The sequence below is a fragment of the Solanum lycopersicum genome, chromosome 3 (assembly GCF_036512215.1).
Source record: "Solanum lycopersicum chromosome 3, SLM_r2.1".
In the NCBI taxonomy this organism is placed as follows: domain Eukaryota; kingdom Viridiplantae; phylum Streptophyta; class Magnoliopsida; order Solanales; family Solanaceae; genus Solanum; species Solanum lycopersicum.
The window spans coordinates 57,516,966-57,541,762 of record NC_090802.1 but is presented as its reverse complement, the minus strand read 5'-3'; the positions used below and the strand labels follow the sequence as shown (position 1 = coordinate 57,541,762).

The window sequence follows — 24,797 nt, the reverse complement described above, 5'->3', positions numbered from 1 at the left end:
TTTTAATATATTTTTTATTTTTTAAGTTAACTTAATATTCAATTTTCAAAATTACTTTTCTTTTAATTTTACCTTTTATTAGTTAGTATTGAAATTAGTTATTAATTAATATTTAATTATAAATTTGATAATAATTAATAAAAATAAAAATGAAAAATAATATCTGATTTATATTTTAATCTTTCTTTTTAAAGAATATAAAATACCTCAAAAATTCAATTAATATGAAAATGAGAAATAGTAGATAAAATCCAACTACTTAAATTGTTATAGCATATAAAATTTAGTTACTTTAATGTGGAAAAAAATAGTTTTGAGTAAAAACAGGTTCACAAAATTGCAGCAATTATGAATTTTTTAATCTGACATTTTTTTTTGAATTTTTGCGTGTTTCAATTTATATAATTCTATTCAAATATAAAGATCAAATTAATCATTATTTGGCATGAACTTATAAAAAAATTGAAAATAAATTCACAATACTAGTCATAATTATTGAATTAAGTCATAATAATTGAAGTATTTATTAAAATCATAGTTAAATTGAGTATAATTTTTTTTTCAATTGATATAAACAAATCAAAATTCTATACAAACTGGGCTAACTTAAGTTAAATATATTCCCTCTTCAAAGTTTCTGTTACAAAACCTTTATTACTAGTAAAAATTAGGAAAATCAGCAGGAAATAACCCTTTAGAGATCCCTTTTAAGCTCGTAGCTGCGAGAAAACAGAGAACAAAAGCATCCACGGCAAGGATCCATGTCGGACCCATACGAGAGAGTGACCGGAGGTCGGTTGATGTTTAAAGGAGGCGCAGTAGCCAGCCGCAGCAAAGCAATCGACAAGAAGAAGAAGAAAAAGAAGAACAAGTCCGCCGAAGACATCGTTTCCGATGAGCCTTTAACCGGTGACGCCGCCCTTGCCGCTACTGAGCAACAAGCTGACGCTCCCGAGGATATGTTTACGATTGACGCAGCTAAGCGCAGGAAATACGATGATTTGTTCCCTGTTGAAGCAAAGAAATTCGGGTACGACCCGAATGCTAAAGCCAAGTCCGTTGAAGAAGCCCTTGATGACCGGGTCAAAAAGAAAGCAGACCGTTACTGTAAATGAATTCCTAAGCTTTTTTAGGTACTGTCTGTTAATCCTTGTAATTTCTATATGATTTCTCAGTTTGCTGTGATCTCGGGCTTACTTATAACTTGACATTAGTGTTTTTAGCCCCAGTTTTATTGTCTGTATCAACAGAATCGTGTTTCGGAGAGTAGTTAATCTTTGATTACAGACACTTTGAGTATTGTTGCTTTTGTTGATGTGCTAATTCGAAGTAAATAAGTAAAATTTACTTTGACACAAAATTAGTTAGTTAGCAGTATCTTCAGTCTCTTGCTAGTGAGAATTGTTAACTGAACAGAGATTTGATTTTTTCAATGTTTGTAGGAAGCTGAGTTCTGGCTCATTTAACTAATTTTATCAACTTCAGCTGTGTCTGTGTACCTTTCCGTGGTTTGTTAGATGCATGTAAAGTAGAAAGTTAAGAACTAACATCTGATAAGTCATTATGTAAGAAGAAATTTGATACAACCTTGGTTCTTCTGCATGCTGAAATTACTACAGCGACTTCAAAGTTTTAGAAAGACTACAATGTTTTCTTACCAAATAGACAGAATGTAAGACTAGCAGAACATCTTAGATCAGATCCAATGCTTGCTTTCACTTGTAGCCCGTGGCCTCAATCTCCTATTCATACATCCTCTGCTCCTAGAAATTTTTCTCTTAGTAGTGTCAACTTACTGTAAACTTGTCTCATGGTCAATCTGTCTCTTGGGGATTCAGCTGAACATGCAACACCAATCCCAAGCATGCCAACCAAGCATTCCATTTGTTCTTTCTTGATGGTGCCCCAGTATTCTTCTCCGTTGGTTGATATACTCGTCATCTCACCATGAAAAGCTTTTTTGTCTAGAATCTCCATAACTTTCTCAGGCAATGCTGTTTCCACCATGTGATGAAGACTAGAGCTTGCTTGGAACGAAGTGTCTGTGGGTCTTCTTCCAGTGAATATCTCCAATATGAGAATCCCAAAACTGTACACATCTCCTAAAATGGAGACCTTACTACCCATTCCGTATTCTGCAACAAGCAAATTCAGCTTATAAATAAACTACTATTGTTAGATGAAATCATATGGTGTACTGATAGTTTCTGTTCGCCTAGAAACTTTACCTGGAGCTGCATAGCCAATGGTTCCCGTAACTCCAAGTAAGCTAAACTGATGTAGTTCCGATCCGTTACTGAATCCAGGAACGAGTCTCACCAAACCATAATCGCCCAGATGAGCTGTTAGATCTTCATCAAGAAGAATGTTCTGTGGTTTGATATCACAGTGAATCATGGGTGTTTGGCACTGATGGTGAAGATAATGAAGTGCAGAGGCCACATCTATTATGATATTCATTCTCTGAAGTATGGTCAAACTATCCTTCTGTATCTCCCTTTCTGGATGTAGCCATTCATCCAAGTTCCCTTTTGGCATGAACTGAAAGACTAAAGCTTTAAACTCATTTCCCTTGAAATCAGAACTTGAGCATGCGCTGATGACCTTGACAAGGTTTCGGTGCCTAATGTTTCTCAATGCTTGGCATTCTGCTATGAAGCTTTTTGAAGCACCTTGATGCAGGAGATTGAGTACCTTGACAGCAACGACCATTCCATTAGAGGCAAAAGTTCCCTTGTAAACAGTTCCGAAACTACCAGAGCCAATAAGATTTTCAGAAGAAAATCCACCAGTTGCAATGCGGAGCTCTTCATAAGAAATATTGGGGTAGAAACGTGCAGATTCTGACCTAACTTCTGGTTCTGGTTGATCTTTCAAATTTCTTCTCCAACAACAAAGGAAAACTATTATTAAGGCCAGGATTGAAAATGAAGCAGCAAATACAATTGTCAAAATTAACTTGAGGGAAAGTACATGCTTCTTCTGTGTCTTCTGAGTTTCATGATGAACACAGGGTTGTAAATGTAGCTCTTTAATCCCACCACAAAGCTTGGAATTACCGACAAATACATCTGTACTCAAATTTGAAAATATTCCGGTGATAGGAACCTCACCCTCCAGATTGTTAAAAGATAAGTTTAAGTAGAGTAAGGAAGTAAGATTTGCAATGAAGTGAGGGATTGGCCCTGATAGGTTATTGAGGGAAAGATCCAAGGACTGGAGATCCTGCAAATCTTCTAAATCGGGAATGGTCCCTAGGAGGGAGTTTCCCTTCATATAGATCTCCCCCAGGGACAAGCATTTTCCCAGAGATCGTGGAATCATACCCGAAAAATTGTTGAAAGAAAAATCTAGATAAGTAAGGTGACTCCAGTTCCCAATATGCACTGGTAATGTGCCAGTCAAAGAGTTATAATATGCATAAACTTTTGTGAGGGATGAGAGAGCAATAAGTTGTTGTGGTATAGATCCAGTCAGGTTGTTTTCAGAAATGTCCAATCTTAGCAGTTGGTTACAATTTCCCAATGTTAAAGGTATGTTTCCCTTTAACCTGTTAAATCCTAAATAAAGATAGACGAGTTCAGTGAGGTTGCCTATTGAAGAAGGGATTACCCCTATCAAGAGATTGTTACCCAAGTTGAGAGCTCCCAAGTTTGTAAGTCTTCCAATAGAATCTGGAATGCTACCTGTAAGATTATTGTTGCTCATGTCGAGTAAATTCAAATTCACCAGGTTTGAGATCTCTCTGGGTATGTTTCCACCAATTCTGTTCCCGAAGAAGAGTAGGCGTTGTAACTGACTAGAAAGGTTGACTGTTGAATGAGGTAATGTACCTACAAACTGGTTGTCTCCAAAATGGAGCATTTGTAGACTGCTGCAGTTGGTAAGAGAATTTACAAAGTCAAGGTCTTCATTCTTACCGTATCCAAGATGGTTACTCCCAATATTGAGCCACAACAAATTCTTCAAGTTACCAAAACTCTTAGGTATATTTCCAGTGAATTTGTTTGCAGGAAAATCAAGTTGTAGTAATTTTGAAGCATTGGCCAAAGAGGATGGTATGGAGCCATTGAATTGACAGTTTCCCAAGTAAAGTCTTCGGAGATTAGGGAAGTAGTGGCCTAAATCGGATCTGAGATTACCAGAAAAGTTGTTAAAAGAAAGTGCTATTAATTCAAGGGATGACAAATTGTACAACGAAGGAGGGAACTCCCCGGAGAAGCTATTTACTGACAATCCAAGCAGTCTCAACTTGGTCAATTGAGCTAAAGAAGCTGGCACTTCTCCCTCTAGACTGTTGTACGATAAATACAACTCTTCTAAAGATGTAAGATTTCCAATAGACACTGGAAAGATTCCTGTCAGGTTGTTATTTCTGAGATACAATCTCACTAACTTTGTTAGAAATCCAACTTGATAAGGAATCTGTCCCACAAGAGTGTTGTGGTCGAGCACAAGGCTCTTGAGGTTAACACAATGCGATAGATTAATTGGAATTTCCCCAGTTAGATAGTTAAAACTCAAATTCAGGTTTTGAAGCCTTGACAGTCTACTGAGTTGTTGAGGAATTTCGTCATGGAATGAATTTTCTGCCAGGTCAAGAGAATTGAGAAAAGAAAGATTTCCGAGATGAGAGGAGATTGTACCTGCCAGACTCAGCCCTTTTAGATTCAAACTGACGACTCTTTTCTGTGTCAGACCACATTTTACTCCAGTCCACCGACAGAAATGAACAGATTGGTTCCAAGAGGTGAAAACTCTTGATGGATCCTCAGTTATTTGGGACTTGAATCCAAGTAAGGCTAGTTTGTCAGTTTCATTTCCAAGTATAGTAGCTGCTGTAGCATATTTGAGAGTAGATGAGAAAAGAAACACGAGAAACACGGCATGGGTTGCCAGTAAGATGTGGGAATTAAAACTCGTTGGGAAAATTTCCATTCTGGAAAATGTCAAGGAGCAAGAGATGACGCCTCTCACAAATGTTGTTTTTGGTATTGGACAATCACTACGTGGTATAGGACGACACGCAATTATAAAATAAGCTGCCAATGATATATCAACAATAAAATTATTTTGTTAGCATTTTTCTTCATAATTGTCCATTGACTCTGAGCTTCATGATTGTTCATTGACTCTGAGTTTGGTGCTTTATCCACCTAAGTTTTTTTAAAAAATATGCATTAAAAAATTATCCAGTTCTTGAAGTTGAATTTTAAAAGTCACCGAGTGACGACTCTCTGGTGCTCGCAAGGCAAGTGTTGATGACTTTTTCTGATGTTAACTCTATGGAAAATGCACCAGTTTAATTGGTCAACTTATTAGTGAATAAGCAGAATATATGATGGAAAATTTATGCATTTAATATTAGCGAACAACCAGAATATTTGATGGAAGGATGGGAAATGATATTTATTAATAATTGCTCCTTTCTTGGAACAAATGTAATCGTAGTTATATTTTAATACTTCTTTTTTTTGCAGATCAGGCACTTCTCATTCCTCTCAACGCTTTAATGTTCAACAAATCTGAAAAAAAATTTATCAGACTTTTTAGGGGATCATAAGGCAGGATCAAATGGTCACGGTGACAATGTTCCTAAAAGGTTGCGATTTTCCTTAAAGAGTAATGATCAATACTTAAAATATGCAGAAGTTTCCTGAAAAAAGAGTTTATATTCAGATTCAAAATGCATATAGAGAACCCCTGAAAAGAAAATTTCAAACAAGTTAGGCGTGCTGAAGTGGTTGAACATCTCTACCTTTTATCGGTAGGTACGTTCGAGTGTACGTAGGAAGGTTGGTGAGAACAATGTTAATCTTGCTAATAGAGAGAGTCAGTTTTTAACTACCCCCAGAGAAGAATTAGAAGCTAACCCTGACCTTAAGTCTCATAGAACATCGCAAGAACTAATGGCTATATAATTGAACTGAACTAACTGGTACCTTCAATGAGCAGTCTGTTATCAAAATGATCAATATAATCAGGACGGTCAATGAGTATAGCCTCTTCTCTCTTTGTATCGCTTCTGAGCCAATAAAGAGAATCACAACAATAAGATGGACTACCAAAAGATAAAAAACTGAAATTGGTTCTCAATTGGATTTCATCGCTCCAATGAAAGTTTATAAAGCTAACTACGCCTGAAGTTATATCGAGTAACTGTAATTTTGTGGTTTTTCACCATACCATAAATCCAGTCATGTTCAAAAAAATTTGGAACAAAATAAAAACAGACACATATGACGATGCTTGATTGACAAAGCAAATTTTGAATGGAAGATTCACCAAACATCTTTCCGGGGTGATGCTAAAATATTTCATTTATATGAATTGGTCACTTGAAATGTGCAGCAGTTGCAAAAACGCAAAAGAAGTTTTTATTCAAAATGCATATAGGTATGAGGCTCCTCATTCGGGCTTCCATTCCATGCTCCACTTGTTGACAAAGTTGCATACCAGACAAACTCCAGCAATGAAGGACAGAGATCACCAGTTCTGTTTTGGTGCAAATATTTATATTTTCCTACTAAAAATTGATCAGATGCTCTCCTCTCTTTTTCTCTCTCAACCACATCTGATCTCTTCTTTAATTTATTGACTTTAAGTCTCATTTAGGACACCACAAGAACTAAAATGCTGAAACTAATTGGTATGTCATTTAAGTTTTTGCAGCAATATTACACGCCTACGTCTTATGACCACAAGCTAACGTTGGATGGAAGTAATAATAATGCCTCCATGGCTAAAACGAAATTTCTGAAAATGTATACCAGGTTAGTAAACACGGTAATGAATTGATGCTGGGATTGAAAACACAGTAACACATAACTCATTCAATTTCAACGAATGACAGAGATCCCCATTTCTGTTTTGGTCAGGCGCAATCCCCCCTGTCTCTCCTTCATCCACATCTCTCTTTTTTTTAATTCGATCAACAAGAATTCAAAAATACTTTTGAAATCTCATGAATTCAGCCCAAAGTTGCAAAATCAGAAGATAAATAACAGGTCTTGCATTCATTTTTGTGGACGCCTTTTGCCCCGCACCTGAAACCACTGTTTTATGCTTGTCTGAAGAAAGTTTTGAGGAGGAACTTCATGTAGGCGTCGGAATCAATCTCTCGTTCACTGCCCTGCAATAGGTGACATTAAACTTTTAATTCTTTTATCTTGAGAAAAATTATGACTTGCTATCAATGTTTCTTACTTAGCTATAAATATATGTGACTACAAAATATACTCGGTTCTTTACTTCTTGTTCGAACTCGCCATATTCCTTTCACGTTTTAGCGTTATTTAATAAGAAATGATTTCGTTTCATGATTAAATCTTCACTCGGAATCAGTTATGTTTATATGATAAAGTTTTTGCAGCTCATGTATTCATTTGTAGAAGTATGTTAAAAAGAGATGATTGTTGTTCTTGCTTAGTTAGAAATCTTATGCAGGTTACATTTTTATAAATAAAAAAAAATATTTGTGTGAGAAAAACCATGATCCTATATTATCTCTACGCACACAAAAAATATATATTTTAATCTCTTTTCCGAATCCATTAGATAGTAGAGTTGCATGTATAAGTTCCATTCTAAGTTATTAAGTGAGGGCGGTGTAAAATGTCGAGGATCATAGATTGAAAAATAATGTTTTTTTAGCTTAAACCTGTTGAACTTGAGTGTTAATTTTGTGTTCAAAAGACATGAATGGTGGCTTGGCTGTTTTGAGTTAGGTTTAAAGTTACCAATTGCGGCTGTTGCACATTTTCGTGTTTTGGATAACATATTCATTTTACGACTTTACTTAGCTCTATATTTGATTTATTCACTGTCATATAAAGTTGTACTGTTTTACTTATTTCTTTACTCTCTCCTTTACATGAACACTTTCGGAGCTAATTGGAGTCTTCATAAAAGACTTTTACCGTGCAAGAAGTCTCATTTCAAAGCGTGCATCTCTCTTCTGTTTTGTATCTCCCACTTCTCAAAAGCTCATGCAAAATGGACATGGAAAATTAGCAAAGAAATCTGGAAAACTACTCCTTCCTTTTCTCTTTTAGTTATTACTTTATTATGTTGGTGCTCTTATTGATATGTTGACTTTGTATTATATGACACTTATTTCCCCTTTGCCCTTTCTACCTTTTTTAGACTAAGCTACTTTAGTCTTTTAACGGATTAGTTATGTTAGATTTCGTGAATTATTTTTTTTGCAAATCGTTTAAAAAATAGATTAGTTACACCTTCATTTTATTCATTAAGTTTCTTTTAGAAAAAAAATAAGTTTTCTAAATCACGAAAAGCTTTTGGCTGTGAAATGTCTAATGAGCATGTTTTCTTGAAAGTTTTAAAACAATTCCAAAAAAAAGAGACACGAACTTTTACTAAAGATGGATAAGTTTTCAACCACTCTGATGAAGGTTTCTTTAATCTACTTTGGCTTTATTACTTTTCTGAGAGATATTTTTCAAGATATATAACAAGTATTTTATCCAGTATTTATAACATATTCCTTTTTAATTTGCTCCTTTTTAACTAATTAACATAAGTTTTCGCCAGTTAATCATTTTAAACAAATTAGAACATTTATTTTGCTAAAGTGATGCTAAGTTAACTATGAATTGTTGTTTAACCTTATGGAGTTCTAGGTAAAAGTTAATAATAAAGAGAAACTGTTACTTAATTTTTTATGAGCATTTTCGCAAGATGATGATGATAAAGATTTAGTTTCCCTGTTTTAGATTATTCATAACTATAAAGATTGCAATTTGTTTTGATTGATTGTATTGATTTCTTTCTTGATCCTTATTCATAACCGTAAAGATTTCCATTTGTTTTGATGGATTGTATTGATTTTCTTTTTTGATCCTTATTTATAACGGTAAAGGTGGTCATATAGTTTAACTAATAATTGTATCAATTTCTTTCCTAATCTTTATGTTCCAATGTCTTGTATAAATTCCCAATTCATTATCTAATTAGAATCATCTCTTTGCCCGAATTTAAATCAATACATATTGGTGACCATCAATATGTTGGTTGAAAATTCAATCTTGTTATATGAATTTCACATACTTTCATCAGAGCGATCTGAATTTTGGTGTGAAATCCAACTGATTGGTCTTTGGTAGTCTACTTGGTGTAATTTTCTATATTGTCTCATAAGCGGCAGTAATATTCTACCTTTTGATACAAAGAGAGTAGATGATATACTGATTGATTATTTTGAGTTTATCGATCATTATGCTTGCTTCTATGGTAGACCATTGTGTCTGATTGATTGTTTTGAGTTTATCGATCATTGTGCTTGCTTCTATGGTAGACCATTGTGTTGGCTTCTATGGATAGTGATGGCACATGATCAATAAATTCAGGATGGTCGATTAGTGGAGACTCTTCTTTCTTTGTGTCAAAAGTTAAAATACTACTGTCACTTATGAGCCAAATAACTGTGTCAATAAACAGGTGGACTATTGAAGGATATATAGCTGAAAGTATTGCTAATCAGTTGGATTTCACATCATAAAAAGAATCATGCCTTAGAGGATTAAGATGTTGTTGGAATTATCAATGCTATGCCGCTTGGAACTAATTTCAAATATACACAGCCAGCGAGACTTGATCATTAATGAGGTATGTGATGAACAAGCTGATGAGGTCGCGGATACAGCAAATTTGAGGTACCTCTATTTCTTTAACAGGATTAATCCATTTTATCTTGGGAGAAATTAATCCATAACCTCGGGTACAGTGAGGGGATTAAATTTATTAAGGACGCACAGTAGTTTCTGTGGACTCGGATTACTTCTTGTAAATTATTTTTTGTTTCATCTTATTCCGTTTCTGCCGTTTTAGGCTAACCTTATAATACAGGTTGTATAACAATTATATACTCTGGCTATTTCATGTCATAGTTTTCTAAGAGAAGAGACAATATGTCTTAGGAAGATGTAATAGAATTTATCTTCTATGGGATAACCCATTTTCCATTACATCAAAATAAAATTATTATCATCAAACAGAGGGTTCTCAACATGATTTTTAGCTTTTAACTTATAAATTTGGAAAGTTCTATCAGACTTTTTAGGGGATCATAAGGCAGGATTAAATGGTCATGGTGATCATAAGGCAGGATTAAATGGTCATGGTGACAAATGTTCCTTAAAATTTTCATGGTTTTCTAAGCCAATAAAGAGATCACACCAATAAGCAGGCGGATTACAAAAGGATAAAAAATAGAAATCAGTTGTCAGTTGGATTTCATCGCTGTGATGAAAGTATATCCAGCTAAGTAATCCTGAAGTTTTGTTCACTCTGTGGTTTTTTACCATAAAAAGAAGGCAACTAAGGTAAATCCAGTCCTGTTCAAAAAAATTTGAAACAAAATATAAAAATAGCACATATGACGATGCTTGATTGACAAAACAAATTTTGAATGGAAGATACGCCAAACATCAACCTGGTAATGCTAAAGTCTTTCACTTATAGGTGTTCATCACTTCAAATGTGCAGCAGTTGCAAAAAAAGAAAAGAAGTTTTTGTTCAAAATGCATATAGAAAATCACGTCTATTACAATATGTAACTGTACCCTCAATCTCCCAGAAATGACTGGTTAAGTCATGTTTGGATAGAAACTAATCATGATTGAAGATAGTGAATGGAAGAAAGCCAAGTCTATTACAATGTTTCTTCTTCTTCTTCTTCTTCTCCTCCTCCTCCTCCTCAAACTTCTTCTTCTGATGTATCTGGACAAAGTTATATACAAAATTTTAAAAGAATTAGAAACAATTTAAACCTGTTTAAAGTAAAAAAGGAGACCAAGAATTTATAAAATGCCACTAAAGTCAAACAAAGAAAGCAGACAATATATCTATGAAAATATCGATTTGGTTCAATTGAGTTGTTTAAAACATAAATTTGAAAGGGATTTGCTATCCTGGCCTTAAGCAGCATTTAGGAGATTGCAAGAACTAAAATACAAAATTGAACTCAAACTAACTGGTACCTTTGAGAATAAATCTTCTGATGTCATCCAACCTTCCTGCAATAGACATCTCCTGAGCAATGGTTACATTATTCGAGGGCGTCTTATGGACACAAGCTAATGTTGGATGGAAGCAATACATGGGATAATCAACTTTGTCCAGGACTGCAACATTTTTGTACCCATCGATGTTGGTATCATACTCGTATAGATCATGATACTGTGTTGGGGGACGTTGTACCAGAAAAGACACTTTTTGCTGTCGATCCAAACTGGAAAGTCGATAATATCGCCATCTGGACTTAGAACAAAGTTGTCCAAAGTGTGGGAAACCCTCCAACGGCTGCTTGCTCTGTCAAAAGTCCCAATGACTATGTGTTTTCTGAAAGTGCATACAAGGGTAAGCAAACCTTGCGCCCTCCCTAGCCATATATCATTACCACTCATTTCCCTACTAGTCAAAATTTTCCCATAGCTAATATCATAATGATCAATAAAGTCCGGACGGTCGATTAGTACAGCCTCTTCATTCTTTGTATCAAGCTCTAGGACACTATCGTCACTTTTAAGAAAATACAAAGAATTGTGCCAATGAATAGGTGGACTACCGTAAGGTAAGGATATGAAAGTATTGGTTCTCATTTGGATTTCATGCCACAAGTCAGATTGCTCTGATGAAAGAAAGTGAAATTCGTAGAACAAGTTGGAATTTTCCACAAGGTTACTTATGGATACCAATTTGTATTGATTTGAAGTAAGGTAATCAACCGCTAGGACTATCTTTTTTTAACTCAGGTCTAGGAGAATTCAAATATGGAATCAGCTGATGCTCTCCATTTAGGGGATTGAATACGCAGTAACACCTAATTCTCTCAAACTCAAGGAGAAGCAAACCATCACATGAAGCCAAAATCTCTACGCCATAACATAACGTTGTCACAGATTGAGTGATAGGGTTTAGTGAGATTTTTGGGAATTCTCTCAGCATTCTCCCATCATGAATTAAATAGATGAGTTGTGAAGAAGTGACTTTTTGACGGTGGAATAACATTTTTGAAAATTCAGGATGAGATATCATACCTTTAAAATTCTTGGATAGAATTTTACATTGAAAAACAAACCTCAAAGGTAAGCGGGAGATAATCTCCATCACCATAGCATCCGGCATTTAAATACTCTCTGATAGACTATTGTGTTCCTTTGCTCTGTTGCCGTTTCTCATGCTTTTACTTCTTTCTATTCCCTTTTTTGAGTCTATTAAGAAAGACATAAAATATTTTACCCTAAAACAAGTTGTTGTTAAATAGTGTAAAACTTTATTGGGGAAATCTTCGAAGCGATTCGGCAGATTCTTCTGAACAATCAATGAAACTAGATATATATGTAGACTTATAATAATTCATTCACATTAAGAAACAATAAATGATATATGTTGTTCAAATTAATTATATCCTGCTTAAAAGTATAAGTGTGTTTAATCAATTTGTGAATTTGGTTTATGTATGGATATGACACTTCAAGTCCATATATGCAAACTATTAGTTCATTCTCCAAAAAATGTGGAACTCTAACACCCGCCTTCACACGCCAATCCCAAGCCTAAGCTCAAGCCCAATAATAGTATGCATGAGAAGTCCAAATAAATATGACTCTTATATTATGTAAAGAAATGAAACTGCAACACCAAAAACTAGCTCCTGATGGGGAGGATTATTACTTAAGTCCATACAAGGTTCATCCTTATTTGAGCTACCGGTCCACGCTGGTTGAGCTTGAAACAAGGCGTTAGAGTGGGTTAGGTCCCACAATAATTGGGGTACGTTTGCTTATATGAATTCGAACAATCATCCTCTCGTGATCTAAATTTTGAGGTTAAGTTAGCTGACCCGAGTACCATATCCTTACATGGTATGATAGTCAAGTTCATCCCCATTTCGGCATCCCTTTGAGGGGGGATGGTGTGTTAGAGTGAGTAAGAGCCCCACATTAGTTGGGGATTGAACGGGTGATTGCTTATATGATTTGGACAATCCTTTCTTCAAGAGCTAGCTTTTGGGTTGAGTTAGGTTAATGTGCTATATATATCTTAATATTTTATATACTCTGTATAAAAACACTTATTCTATTTGGTCCTATTTGATAATTTAGGATGTACCACACATATATTTCATCAGCTGACCAGAACAAATAAAGGATTTAGTGTTCCTTCTTGCTAAGTTAGAAATGTTATGCAGGTTACATTTTTTGTATAAAAAATATTTGTGTAACAAAAATCATGATGCAATAAAAATATAGATTTTAACATGCCAAAATGAAATTTAAGAGTATATCAATGATCCTAATCTCTAATATACATAATATGATGATATGATATGATATGACATCATTTGATAGTCAGAAGATTATTACTATCAATATTTTCTTACATTTCTCCTTGTTGATTTTAAAAAATAAGCATTTCCCCTTTACCATCTGTCCTATTACACTCATATATCTATATCCTAAATAGCAAACTTGAGGGATTACTTTGTACAGGAAGTAAATAAAAGAAATTACAACATTATCTGTGTAAGTCAAATTATTTATATATGACCTTTTTTTCTCCATATAGAACCAAAAGTACTTGTGTTGAGTTGACTTGAGTTGAAATTATGTTTTGATGATTGACAAAATATAAAAGAAAGTCAAGTCCTTAGCAGGTCTAGCGGAGGAGTTAGTTTGCAGTAGTTCAAGTTACTACGATATATTTAGTGGCTACATTTCCTTTTAACGACTATAGTGATACAATACAAAGTTTGAAGTTAGGCCTTTCTTCAATGTGGTCTCCTTTCTCAAGTCTCTCGCTTCAGGCTCCCACTAAACATTTAGCGGTAATTGGGTTAACGTTATTGCATCCAACATCGTTAAAGCCTTTAGCGACATTTATATAAAGTGTTGGTTGTAGATACTCACATTTATTATTGTTACTAAATATATTATAGTAACAATTGTACTATTACTGCTAAGTCCTTTATTTGTTCTTGTGACTTGATGAAATATATGTATGGTACATCATAAATGTATCAAATTGGTTTAAATAGAAATAAGTGTTTTTATATAGAGTATATTAAATGTAAAGATATATATATAGCACATCAATCTAACTCAACCCAAAAGCTAGCACATGAAGAGAGGATTGTTCAAGTCATATAAACAACCACAAGTCCAATCCCCAACTAATGTGGGGCTCTTACTCACTATAACACATCAACCACCCTCAAATGGGAGCTCAAACGGGGATGAACTTGACTCTCATACCATGTAAAGATATGGTACTTGAGTCAGCTAACTTAACCTCAAAATCTAGATCACAAGAGGAAGATTGTTCAAATCCATATAAGCAAAACTTTTCGTTCCTCAATCACCGTGGGACTCTAACCCACTGTAACGCCCTATTTCACGCTCAACCCAACGTGGAGCGGGAGCTCAAATGAGGACGAACCTTGTATCGACTTAAGTAATAATCCTCCCCATCAGGAGCTACTTTTTGGTGTTTCAGTTTCATATCTTTACATAATATAAAGGTTATATCTATTTGGACTTCTCATACATACTATTATTGGGCTTGAGCTTGGGCTTGGGCTTGGCGTGTGAAGGCGAGTGTTACAGTTCCACATTTTTTGGAGAATGAACTAATAGTTTGCTTATATGGACTTGAAGTGTCATATCCATACATAAACCAAATTCACAAATTGATTAAACAAACTTATACTCTTAAGCAGGCTATAATTAATTTGAACAACATATATCATTTATTGTTTCTTAATGTGAATGAATTATTATATGTCCACATATATATCTAGTTTCATTGATTGTTCAGCAGAATCTGCCGAATCGCTTCGGAGATTTCCCTAATAAAGTTTTATACTATTTAACAACAACTAGTTTTAAGGTAAAACATTTTATATCTTTCTTAATACACTCAAAAAAGGGAATAGAAAGAACTAAAAGCATGAGAAACAGCAACAGAGCAGAGGAACACAATAGTCTATCAGAGAGTATTGAAATGTTGGATGCTATGGTGATGGAGATTATCTCCCGCTTGCCTTTGAGGTTTGTTTTTCAATGTAAAATTCTATCCAAGAATTTTAAAGGTATGATATCTCATCCTGAATTTTCAAAAACTTTATTCCACCGCCAAAAGGTCACTTCTTCACAACTCATCTATTTAATTTATGATGGGAGAATGCTGAGAGAATTCCCAAAAATCTCCCTAAACCCTATCACTCAATCTGTGACAACGCTATGTTATGGCGTAGAGATTTTGGCTTCATGTGATGGTTTGCTTCTCCTTGAGTTTGAGAGAATTAGGTGTTACTGCGTATTCAATCCCCTAACTGGAGAGCATCAACTGATTTCATATCCAAATTCTCCTAGACATGAGTTAAAAAAGATAGGCCTAGCGGTTGATTACCTTACTTCAAATCAATACAAATTGGTATCCATAAGTAACCTTGTGGAAAATTCCGACTTGTTCTACAAATTTCACTTGCTTTCATCAGAGCGATCTCACTTGTGGCGTGAAATCCAACTGAGAACCAATACTTTCATATCCTTACCTTACGGTCGTCCACCTATTCATTGGCACAATTCTTTGTATTTTCTTAGAAGTGACGGTAGTGTCCTAGCCCTTGATACAAAGAATGAAGAGGTTGTACTCATCGACCGTCCAGACTTTATTGATCATTATGATATTAGCTATGGGAAAATTTTGACTAGTAGGGAAATGAGTGGTAATGATATATGGCTATGGAGGGCGCAAGGTTGACTTACCCTTGTATGCGTTTTCATAAAACAAATAGTCATTGGGACTTTTGACAGAGCAAGCAGCCGTTGGGGGGTTTCCCACACTTTGGACAACTTTGTTTTAAGTCCGGATGGTGATATTATCGGTTTTCCAGTTTGGATCGACAACAAAAAAGTGTCTTTTCTGGTACAACGTCCCCCAACACAGTATCATGATCTATACGAGTATGACACCAACATCAATGGGTACAAAAATGTTGCAATCCTGGACAAAGTTGATTATATTATGTATTGCTTCCATCCAACATTAGCTTGTGTCCATAAGACGCCCTCCAATAATGTAACCATTGCTCAGCAGATGTCTATTGCAGAAAGGTTGGATGACATCAGAAGATTTATTCTCAAAGGTACCAGTTAGTTTAAGTTCAATTTTATATTTTAGTTCTTGCAATCTCCTAAATGTTGCTTAAGGTCAGGATAGCAATTCCTTTCAAATTTATGTTTAAAACAACTCAATTGAACCAAATCGATATTTTCATAGATATATTGTATGCCTTCTTTGTTTGACTTCAGTGGCATTTTATAAATTCTTGGTCTCCTTTTTTACTTTAAACAATTTTAAATTGTTTCTAATTCTTTTCAAATTTTGTATATAACTTTTTCTAGATACATAAGAAGAAGAAGTTGGAGGAGGAGGAGGAGGAGAAGAAGAAGAAACATTGTAATAGACTTGGCTTTCTTCCCTTCACTATCTTCAATCATGATTAGTTTTATTCAAACATGATTAATCAGTCATTTCTGGGAGATTGAGGGCATAGTTACATATTATAATAGACGTGATTTTCTATATGCATTTTGAATAAAAACTTCTTTTCTTTTTTTTGCAACTGTTGCACATTTGAAGTGATGAACTCCTATAAATGAAAGATTTTAGCATTACCAGGTTGATGTGTGGCGTATCTTCCATTCAAAATTTGTTTTGTCAATCAAGTATCGTCATATGTGCTATTTTTATATTTTGTTTCAAATTTTTTTTGAACAGGACTGGATTTACCTTAGTTGCATTCTTTTTATGGTAAAAAACCACAGAGTGAACAAAACTTCAGGATTACTTAGCTGGATATACTTTCATCACAGCGATGAAATCCAACTGACAACTGATTTCTATTTTTTATCCTTTTGTAATCCGCCTGCTTATTGGTGTGATCTCTTTATTGGCTTAGAAAACCATGAAAATTTTAAGGAACATTTGTCACCATGACCATTTAATCCTGCCTTATGATCACCATGACCATTTAATCCTGCCTTATGATCCCCTAAAGAGTCTGATAGAACTTTCCAAATTTATAAGTTAAAAGCTAAAAATCATGTTGATAACCCTCTGTTTGATTATAATAATTTTATTTTGATGTAATGGAAAATGGGTTATCCCATAGAAGATAAATTCTATTACATCTTCCTAAGACATATAGTCTCTTCTCTTAGAAAACTATGACATGAAATAGCCAGAGTATATAATTGTTATACAACCTGTATTATAAGGTTAGCCTAAAACGGCAGAAACGGAATAAGATGAAACAAAAAATAATTTACAAGAAGTAATTCGAGTCCACAGAAACTACTGTGCGTCCTTAATAAATTTAATCCCCTCACTGTACCTGAGGTTATGGATTAATTTCTCCCAAGATAAAATGGATTAATCCTGTTAAAGAAATAGAGGTACCTCAAATCTGCTGTATCCGCGACCTCATCAGCTTGTTCATCACATACCTCATTAATGATCAAGTCTCGCTGGCTGTGTATATTTGAAATTAGTTCCAAGCGGCATAGCATTGATAATTCCAACAACATCTTAATCCTCTAAGGCATGATTCTTTTTATGATGTGAAATCCAACTGATTAGCAATACTTTCAGCTATATATCCTTCAATAGTCCACCTGTTTATTGACACAGTTATTTGGCTCATAAGTGACAGTAGTATTCTAACTTTTGACACAAAGAAAGAAGAGTCTCCACTAATCGACCATCCTGAATTTATTGATCATGTGCCATCACTATCCATCACTATCCATAGAAGCCAACACAATGGTCTACCATAAGAGCAAGCACAATGATCGATAAACTCAAAACAATCAATCAGACACAATGGTCTACCATAGAAGCAAGCATAATGATCGATAAACTCAAAATAATCAATTAGTATATCATCTACTCTCTTTGTATCAAAAGGTAGAATATTACTGCCGCTTATGAGACAATATAGAAAATTACACCAAGTAGACTACCAAAGACCAATCAGTTGGATTTCACATCAAAATTCAGATCGCTCTGATGAAAGTATGTGAAATTCATATAACAAGATTGAATTTTCAACCAACATATTGATGGTCACCAATATGTATTGATTTAAATTCGGGCAAAGAGATGATTCTAATTAGATAATGAATTGGGAATTTATATAAGACATTGGAACATAAAGATTAGGAAAGAAATTGATACAATTATTAGTTAAACTATATGACCACCTTTACCGTTATAAATAAGGATCAAAAAAGAAAATCAATACAATCCATCAAAACAAATGGAAATCTTTACGGTTATGAATAAGGATCAAGAAAGAAATCAATACAATCAATCAAAACAAATTGCAATCTTTATAGTTATGAATAATCTAAAACAGGGAAACTAAATCTTTATCATCATCATCTTGCGAAAATGCTCATAAAAAATTAAGTAACAGTTTCTCTTTATTATTACAAAATTATTACCTAGACCTCTTATTAAATAATAAATTACACTTATGAATTCAGTACTTTTGATTTTTGATAATCACTTTTTGTAATTGCATTAATGCTACAATTATTGTCATCTACTTTAAGCTTCCAGTACTATTGAGCTAATCCATTGTCAATCTCTTCATATACTTTTACATTATTTATAAAATATTTAATTATACACTCCATGTTAACTCGAGGACAAACGGCATAAAATATATTAGTGAATTAGAACACCTATTTTGCTAAAGTGATGCTAAAGTAACTATTAAATAATTGTTTAACCTTATGGAATTCTAGGTGAAAGTTCTAATTATCCTAAAGAGAAGACAACATACTTTAAAATTTGTTTAAAATGATTAACTGGCAAAAACTTATGTTAATTAGTTAAAAAGGAGCAAATTTAAAAGGAATATGTTATAAATACTTGATAAATACTTGTGATATATATCTTGAAAATAAAATATCTCTCAGAAAAGTAATAAAGCCAAAATAGATTAAAGAAACCTTCATCCAAGTGGTTGAAAACTTATCCATCTTTAGTAAAAGTTCGCGTCTCTTTTTTTTGGAATGGTTTTAAAACTTTCAAGAAAACTTGCTCATTAGACATTTCACAGCCAAAAGCTTTTCGTGATTTAGACAACTTATTTTTTTTCTAACAAAAAACATAATGGATCTAATCAAGGTGTAACTAATCTATTTTTTAAAATGATTTGCAAAAAAAATAATCCACGAAACCCAACATAACTAATCTGTTAATAGACTAAAGTAGCTTAGTCTAAAAAAAGTAGAAAGGGCAAAGGGGAAATAAGTGTCATATAATACAAAGTCAACATATCAATAAGAGCACAAACATAATAAAGTAATAACTAAAAGAGAAAAGAAAGGAGTAGTTTTCCAGATTTCTTTGCTAATTTTCCATGTCCATTTTGCATGAGCTTTTGAGAAGTGGGAGACACAAAACAGAAGAGAGATGCACACTTTGAAATGAGACTTCTTGCACGGTAAAAGTCTTTTATGAAGACTACAATTAGCTTCGAAAGTGTTCATGTAAAGGAGAGAGTAAAGATATTAGTAAAACAATACAACTTTATAGAGCTAAGTAAGTTGTAAAATGAATATGTTATCCAAAACACGAAAATGTGCAACAGTCGCAATTGGTAACTTTAAACCTTACTCAAAACAGCCAAGCCACAATTCATGTCTTTTGAACAAAAAATTAACACTCAATTTCAACAAGTTTAAGCTAAAAAAAATATTACTTTTCAATCCATGATCCTCGACATTTTACACCGCCCTCACTTAATAACTTAGAAGGGAACTTATACATGCAACTCTACTATCTAATGGATTCGGAAAAGAGATTAAAATCTATATTTTTTGTGTGCGTAGAGATAATATAGGATCATGGTTTTTCTCACACAAATATTTTTTTTAAAAAAAAAAATGTAACCTGCATAACATTTCTAACTAAGCAAGAACAACACTCATCTCTTTTTAACATACTTCTACAAATGAATACATGAGCTGCAAAAACTTTATCATATAAACATAACTGATTGCGAGTGAAGATTTAATCACGAAACGAACTCATTTCTTATTAAATAACGGCTAATACGTGAAAGGAATAAGGCAAGCTCGAACAAGAAGTAAAGAACCGAGTATATTTTGTTGTCACATATAATTATAGCTAAGTAAGAAACATTAATAGCAAGTCATGATTTTTCTTAAGATAAAAGAATTAAAAGTTTAATCGTCACCTGTTGCAGGGCAGTGAACGAGAGATTGATTCCGACGCCTACACGAAGTTCCTCCTCAAAACTTTCTTCAGACGAGCATAAAACAGTGGTTTCAGGTGCGGGGCAAAAGGCATCCACAAAAATGAATGCAAGGCCTGTTATTTATCTTCTGATTTTGCAACTTTGGGCTGAATTCATAAGAGATTTCAAAAGTATATTTGAATTCTTGTTGATCGAATTAAAAAAAAAAAGAGATGTGGATGAAGGAGAGACAGGGGGATTGCGCCTGACCAAAACAGAAATGGGGATCTCTGTCATTCGTTGAAATTGTTGGAGATAGGATGAGTTATTTGCTGGTTCAGAAAATAGAATAGGGTTTGTGAGCTGATTTGGGCTATTTTTTTAAACATATTTTGATATAAAATATGGGCTGAAAGCTTGATGGCAGAATTTCTTTGATTCAAAAAAAATAATTTGGGCTTCTAACTTAATAACGGATGAGTATAAAAGTACAGAAATTCCATTCAAAATATTTTTATTTATACAAAAGAAATATTTTGTGTAAAAGTTGGATTTCAATACAACTGTTATAGTCAAAGAATGAAATCCCTGGGTAAAAGTTGAATGGAAATACGAGTCCTTGTTGAAAATAAAGTTCAACATAACAAACGATAAGAGAGCAGAAGAAATAATATGTTATGGAATTGCTGGAAGATGTATTGTCTCCCGCTTGCCCGTGAAGTTTGTTGTTCAATGTAAATTTCTATTAAAGAAACTTATGATTTCTCATCCGGAATTTGCCCAAAACTTATACACTTTTACACAACTCATCTATACAAGAATGATGAGTCAGCATTAAGAAAATTCCACAAAATCTCTTTAAACCCAATCACTCAATCTGTGAAATTGAGATTTTAGAGACTTCGAATGAGTTATATGTTACTGTGTTTTCAATCCCAGCATCAATTCATTACTATGTTTACTTACCTGATATACATTTTCAGAAATTTCGTTTTAGTCATGGAGACATTATTATTACTTCCATCTAACGTTAGCTTGTGTCCATAAGACGCAGGCGTATAATATTGCTGCAAAAACTTAGATGACATACCAATTAGCAGCATTTAGTTCTTGTGGTGTCCTAAATGAGACTTAAAGTCAATAAATTAAAGAAGAGATCAGATGTGGTTGAGGGAGAAAAAGAGAGGAGAGCGTCTGATCATTTTTTTAGTAGGAAAATATAAAAATTTGCATCAAAACAGAACTGGTGATCTCTGTCCTTCATTGTTGGAGTTAGTCTGGTATGCAACTTTGTCAACGGTATTTCCATCCAAAAAGAAATTCTTGCAGAGGAGCTAGTTTACAGTAATTCAAGTTACTACAACAAAAAATACATTCAGTGCCAATAAATTTCCTTTAGCAGCAATAGGGATACGGTATGTAGCTTCAAGCTTCAACAGCAATTGTGTTAATGTTATTGCATCAATTTTTATAATTGTTGCTAAATATAATATAGCAATATAGCAACAATTGTACTATTGCCGGTAAGTAAGGGGTTTTACACAAAGTGCATAAAATGTAAAGTTATAGCACATTGACCTAATTCAACCCAAAATCTATTTCATGAATGGAGAATTGTCTAAATCATATAAGCAAATCACCAGTCCAATCCTTAACAAATGTGGGGTTCGTACTCACTCTAATACTCCATTCACGCTCAAAGGGGAGTTCCAAATAGGGATAAATTAAAGATATGATACTTACATCGAGTTGGGAACCAAAATAAGCCACAAAAATATAAAAGTAACCAAAATAAGCCACTATTTTAGTAAGTAACTAAAATAAGCTTAGTGGAAGAAAAAGTTCCACTATATCCAATAATCTAAACGTTTTCCGTTAGTGTCATAACGTTTATTTTTAATATATACCGGAACTTTTTCTTACACTTTATAAAGTGGAGTTTTTCCTTCCACTTTATAAAGTGGAACTTTTTATTCCATTTTATAAAGTCAAACTTTTTATTTATTACACTTTATAAGAAGAATATTTTTTACATCTTGAAGAAGCTTTTTCAGTGTTATCATATAAATTATATTGATTTTGATATGTCATTAAAACGGAAAAAAAATATTTCATTATGTATTTTTATTTTGAAAAATCTTTCAATCTCTATTTAAGGACGTTTATATATAGTTAATAGCACCTACAACATAAAGTCTTCTATATTTGTTCATTACGATCTAAAAAATTATCTTCTACAACTAAAGTTAAGTTTCATTTTATTGGAATGACGAAATTATACATGACGGAAATACCGTTGATTATAATTGTCCTCCCAAACACAATGCTAAATATCCAATTAATGTCCTATATCATAAATTTATTTCATCAATTTATAAAAGAATGGGTATAAACAGTACAGATTATAATTTGATTATAGTCGAAAAATACCCTACTTCATTTTTATCACAAGGACAAGTAAATTTTGGAGAGTGAATTATCTATAATGACGAATCGTCGACGGACTTTTTAAGGGTTCCAAATGACTATATAGATCAAATCAAGTTAATAATACTTGAAATCTATGTTAGGAAGGAGCCTAAGATTAGTCAACAACGTTCTCCTTTATCAGTCGATGTTCATCCCTAATTAGAAAATCGTAATAGCATTGATGGATTTCTAATAACTCAATCTACTGATTTTCCTAAAATGACATATTATCAAAATATTTTTACCGGTCGATATGATTTTGATTTAAACGAAACTATCAATGAAAGTGATCGGTAATGCTCAATTATTATATTTCGATTATTATTTGTTGATTTTGTCAATTATTTATTAATTTATATTATTTATTATTCTTATTATTATATATTTTGTAGCGGTTTACCTCAGCAAGATAGGGATATTGTTCCAAGTTATGGACTAAATAATTATTTTGGTCAATCCTCACACTTTGAAATGACAGAAAATGTTGGGACATCCTCAAATTTTCATGTCTCGCCTACTTTTGATGCAGATGATTACCGCTATGTCTAACACTTATTTTTTTAATTTGAGTAAGCTAATTGCATGAGCCAAATATTTATATATTTTTTACATATATAGGAAAGACATTACACAATATGAGCTCATTGATCATGTGAATATCGATGATCGTGACCTTCCTAATTACGGCTCACCTTCAGCTAGTGATAGTGATGATTTGCCTAATGCTGAGGAATCAGGAGATAATGTTCCATTTGAGTCATCATCTAGTGATGATGATTTTTTGACTCCCAACCGATTGCCAAGACTAATGTCCATGAGTCCGTTTCGTATCATGAAATTTCTTATCTTGATCATCTCCCAGATAGTCCAGATATTTTTGGTGATACACATAATGAGTATAGATCACAACGTACGTGGCATGGACCAGAAGATTTCATGAATGATGCTATTTATATTGAAAAAGACATGTTATTCAATTCAAAGAAGTTGTTGCAAAGAGCAGTTAAACTTCTATATTTGAAGATAGCAAGGGATTGCTTTGTTATTAAATCGACAAAGAGATCATGGCGACTTGTTTGTAGGCGTGTAGAACAAGGATGTCGATTTAGGTTGACTTCTTTTATTGATTAACATACTAACATGAAGAAAGTTGGAAGATACATTAAAGAACATACATGTGATATGGGTACGTGCCTCGAAGGGCATTTCAACTTGGATGTTGAGATGATTGTTAAGTCCTCCGTGTTGATATAGAATGAACGCCAAGATACTATTTTATCCCTAGATGATTTTTACTTAATAAGGAAATATATTCATTTTTTATTTAATAATTAATATTATTATTAATTTCAGGTTTCCCATCAAAGACTGTCAAACAACTGATCTTAAAGCATATGACATTTCAATAAGTAAAAAAGAAGCCTATCTTGGTTGCAAGAGAGCTTTTGAAAAAGTTTATGGTACTTGGGAGGGTTCTTTTGCCGAGTTGTCAAGGTTCATGGAAGCTTTGAAACACTTCAATCTTAAAACAGTAGTCAATTGTATGTTGATAGTCAATACACATATTGGTGCAGAAATAGTCAAACAATAACATCCACCATATGGGAAAATTATGGAAGATTTGTTGATATTTTTTTGGGAAAAAAATAATAAGTAAATGTTTCAACTTAAAGCGACAAAAAGATAATTTTGTGTGTACTTTATGACATAGATACTTTTAAATATGAAGTTGTAAGTAAATATTTATTTTTCACATCTCCATCGTTTTGAGTTTTTAAATATAACTTTGTAGTTGATTATTGTATTTTTGTATTCATCCTTTCTTCTATTTTTAGGATATATATAGTAAAGTTAATCACATTTTGTATTTATCATTAATTATTTTGAGGGTAAACATGTTAAATCCCATAGTTTAATAATTATGTCTTTTTCATTGTTTGGTAATCATTTATCTTTTTAAACCAAATAAAATAAAAAATAATGTATAGTAAAAAAATGACTAAATGATACATTGAATAATATTATTTTA

The 24,797-nt window shown here is 33.3% G+C and overlaps 2 protein-coding genes and 2 pseudogenes across 2 annotated transcripts; 2 read left to right on the top strand and 2 right to left on the bottom strand.

Moving 5' to 3' along the window:
• Positions 1-681: 681 nt before the first annotated feature.
• Positions 682-5,023, bottom strand: LOC101266316 (putative receptor-like protein kinase At3g47110). The gene is made up of 2 exons (XM_004235435.5): positions 2,229-5,023; positions 682-2,135 (listed from the first exon to the last, which is right to left on the bottom strand). Exons 1-2 carry the CDS (start codon positions 4,936-4,938, stop codon positions 1,747-1,749), a joined length of 3,099 nt encoding a protein of 1,032 aa, XP_004235483.1. The 5' UTR covers positions 4,939-5,023; the 3' UTR covers positions 682-1,746.
• Positions 762-1,360, top strand: LOC101256751 (uncharacterized). Its single transcript, XM_004235345.5, has one exon. The coding sequence runs from the start codon at positions 762-764 to the stop codon at positions 1,113-1,115; it is 354 nt and encodes a 117-aa protein (XP_004235393.1). The 3' UTR covers positions 1,116-1,360.
• Positions 5,024-8,930: 3,907 nt separating the features above from the next.
• Positions 8,931-20,654, bottom strand: LOC112941098 (putative F-box protein At2g02030; annotated as a pseudogene).
• Positions 14,971-16,182, top strand: LOC138347694 (putative F-box/kelch-repeat protein At1g20790; annotated as a pseudogene).
• Positions 20,655-24,797: the final 4,143 nt, after the last annotated feature.

Coding starts and splice junctions, on each gene's coding strand:
- LOC101256751 (XM_004235345.5), top strand. CDS start 762: ATGTCGGACCCATACGAGAGAGTGACCGGAGGTCGGTTGATGTTTAAA.
- LOC101266316 (XM_004235435.5), bottom strand. CDS start 4,938: ATGGAAATTTTCCCAACGAGTTTTAATTCCCACATCTTACTGGCAACC. Junction 2,136..2,228: donor CATTGGCTATGCAGCTCCAG/GTAAAGTTTCTA, acceptor TGCTTGTTGCAG/AATACGGAATGGGTAGTAAG.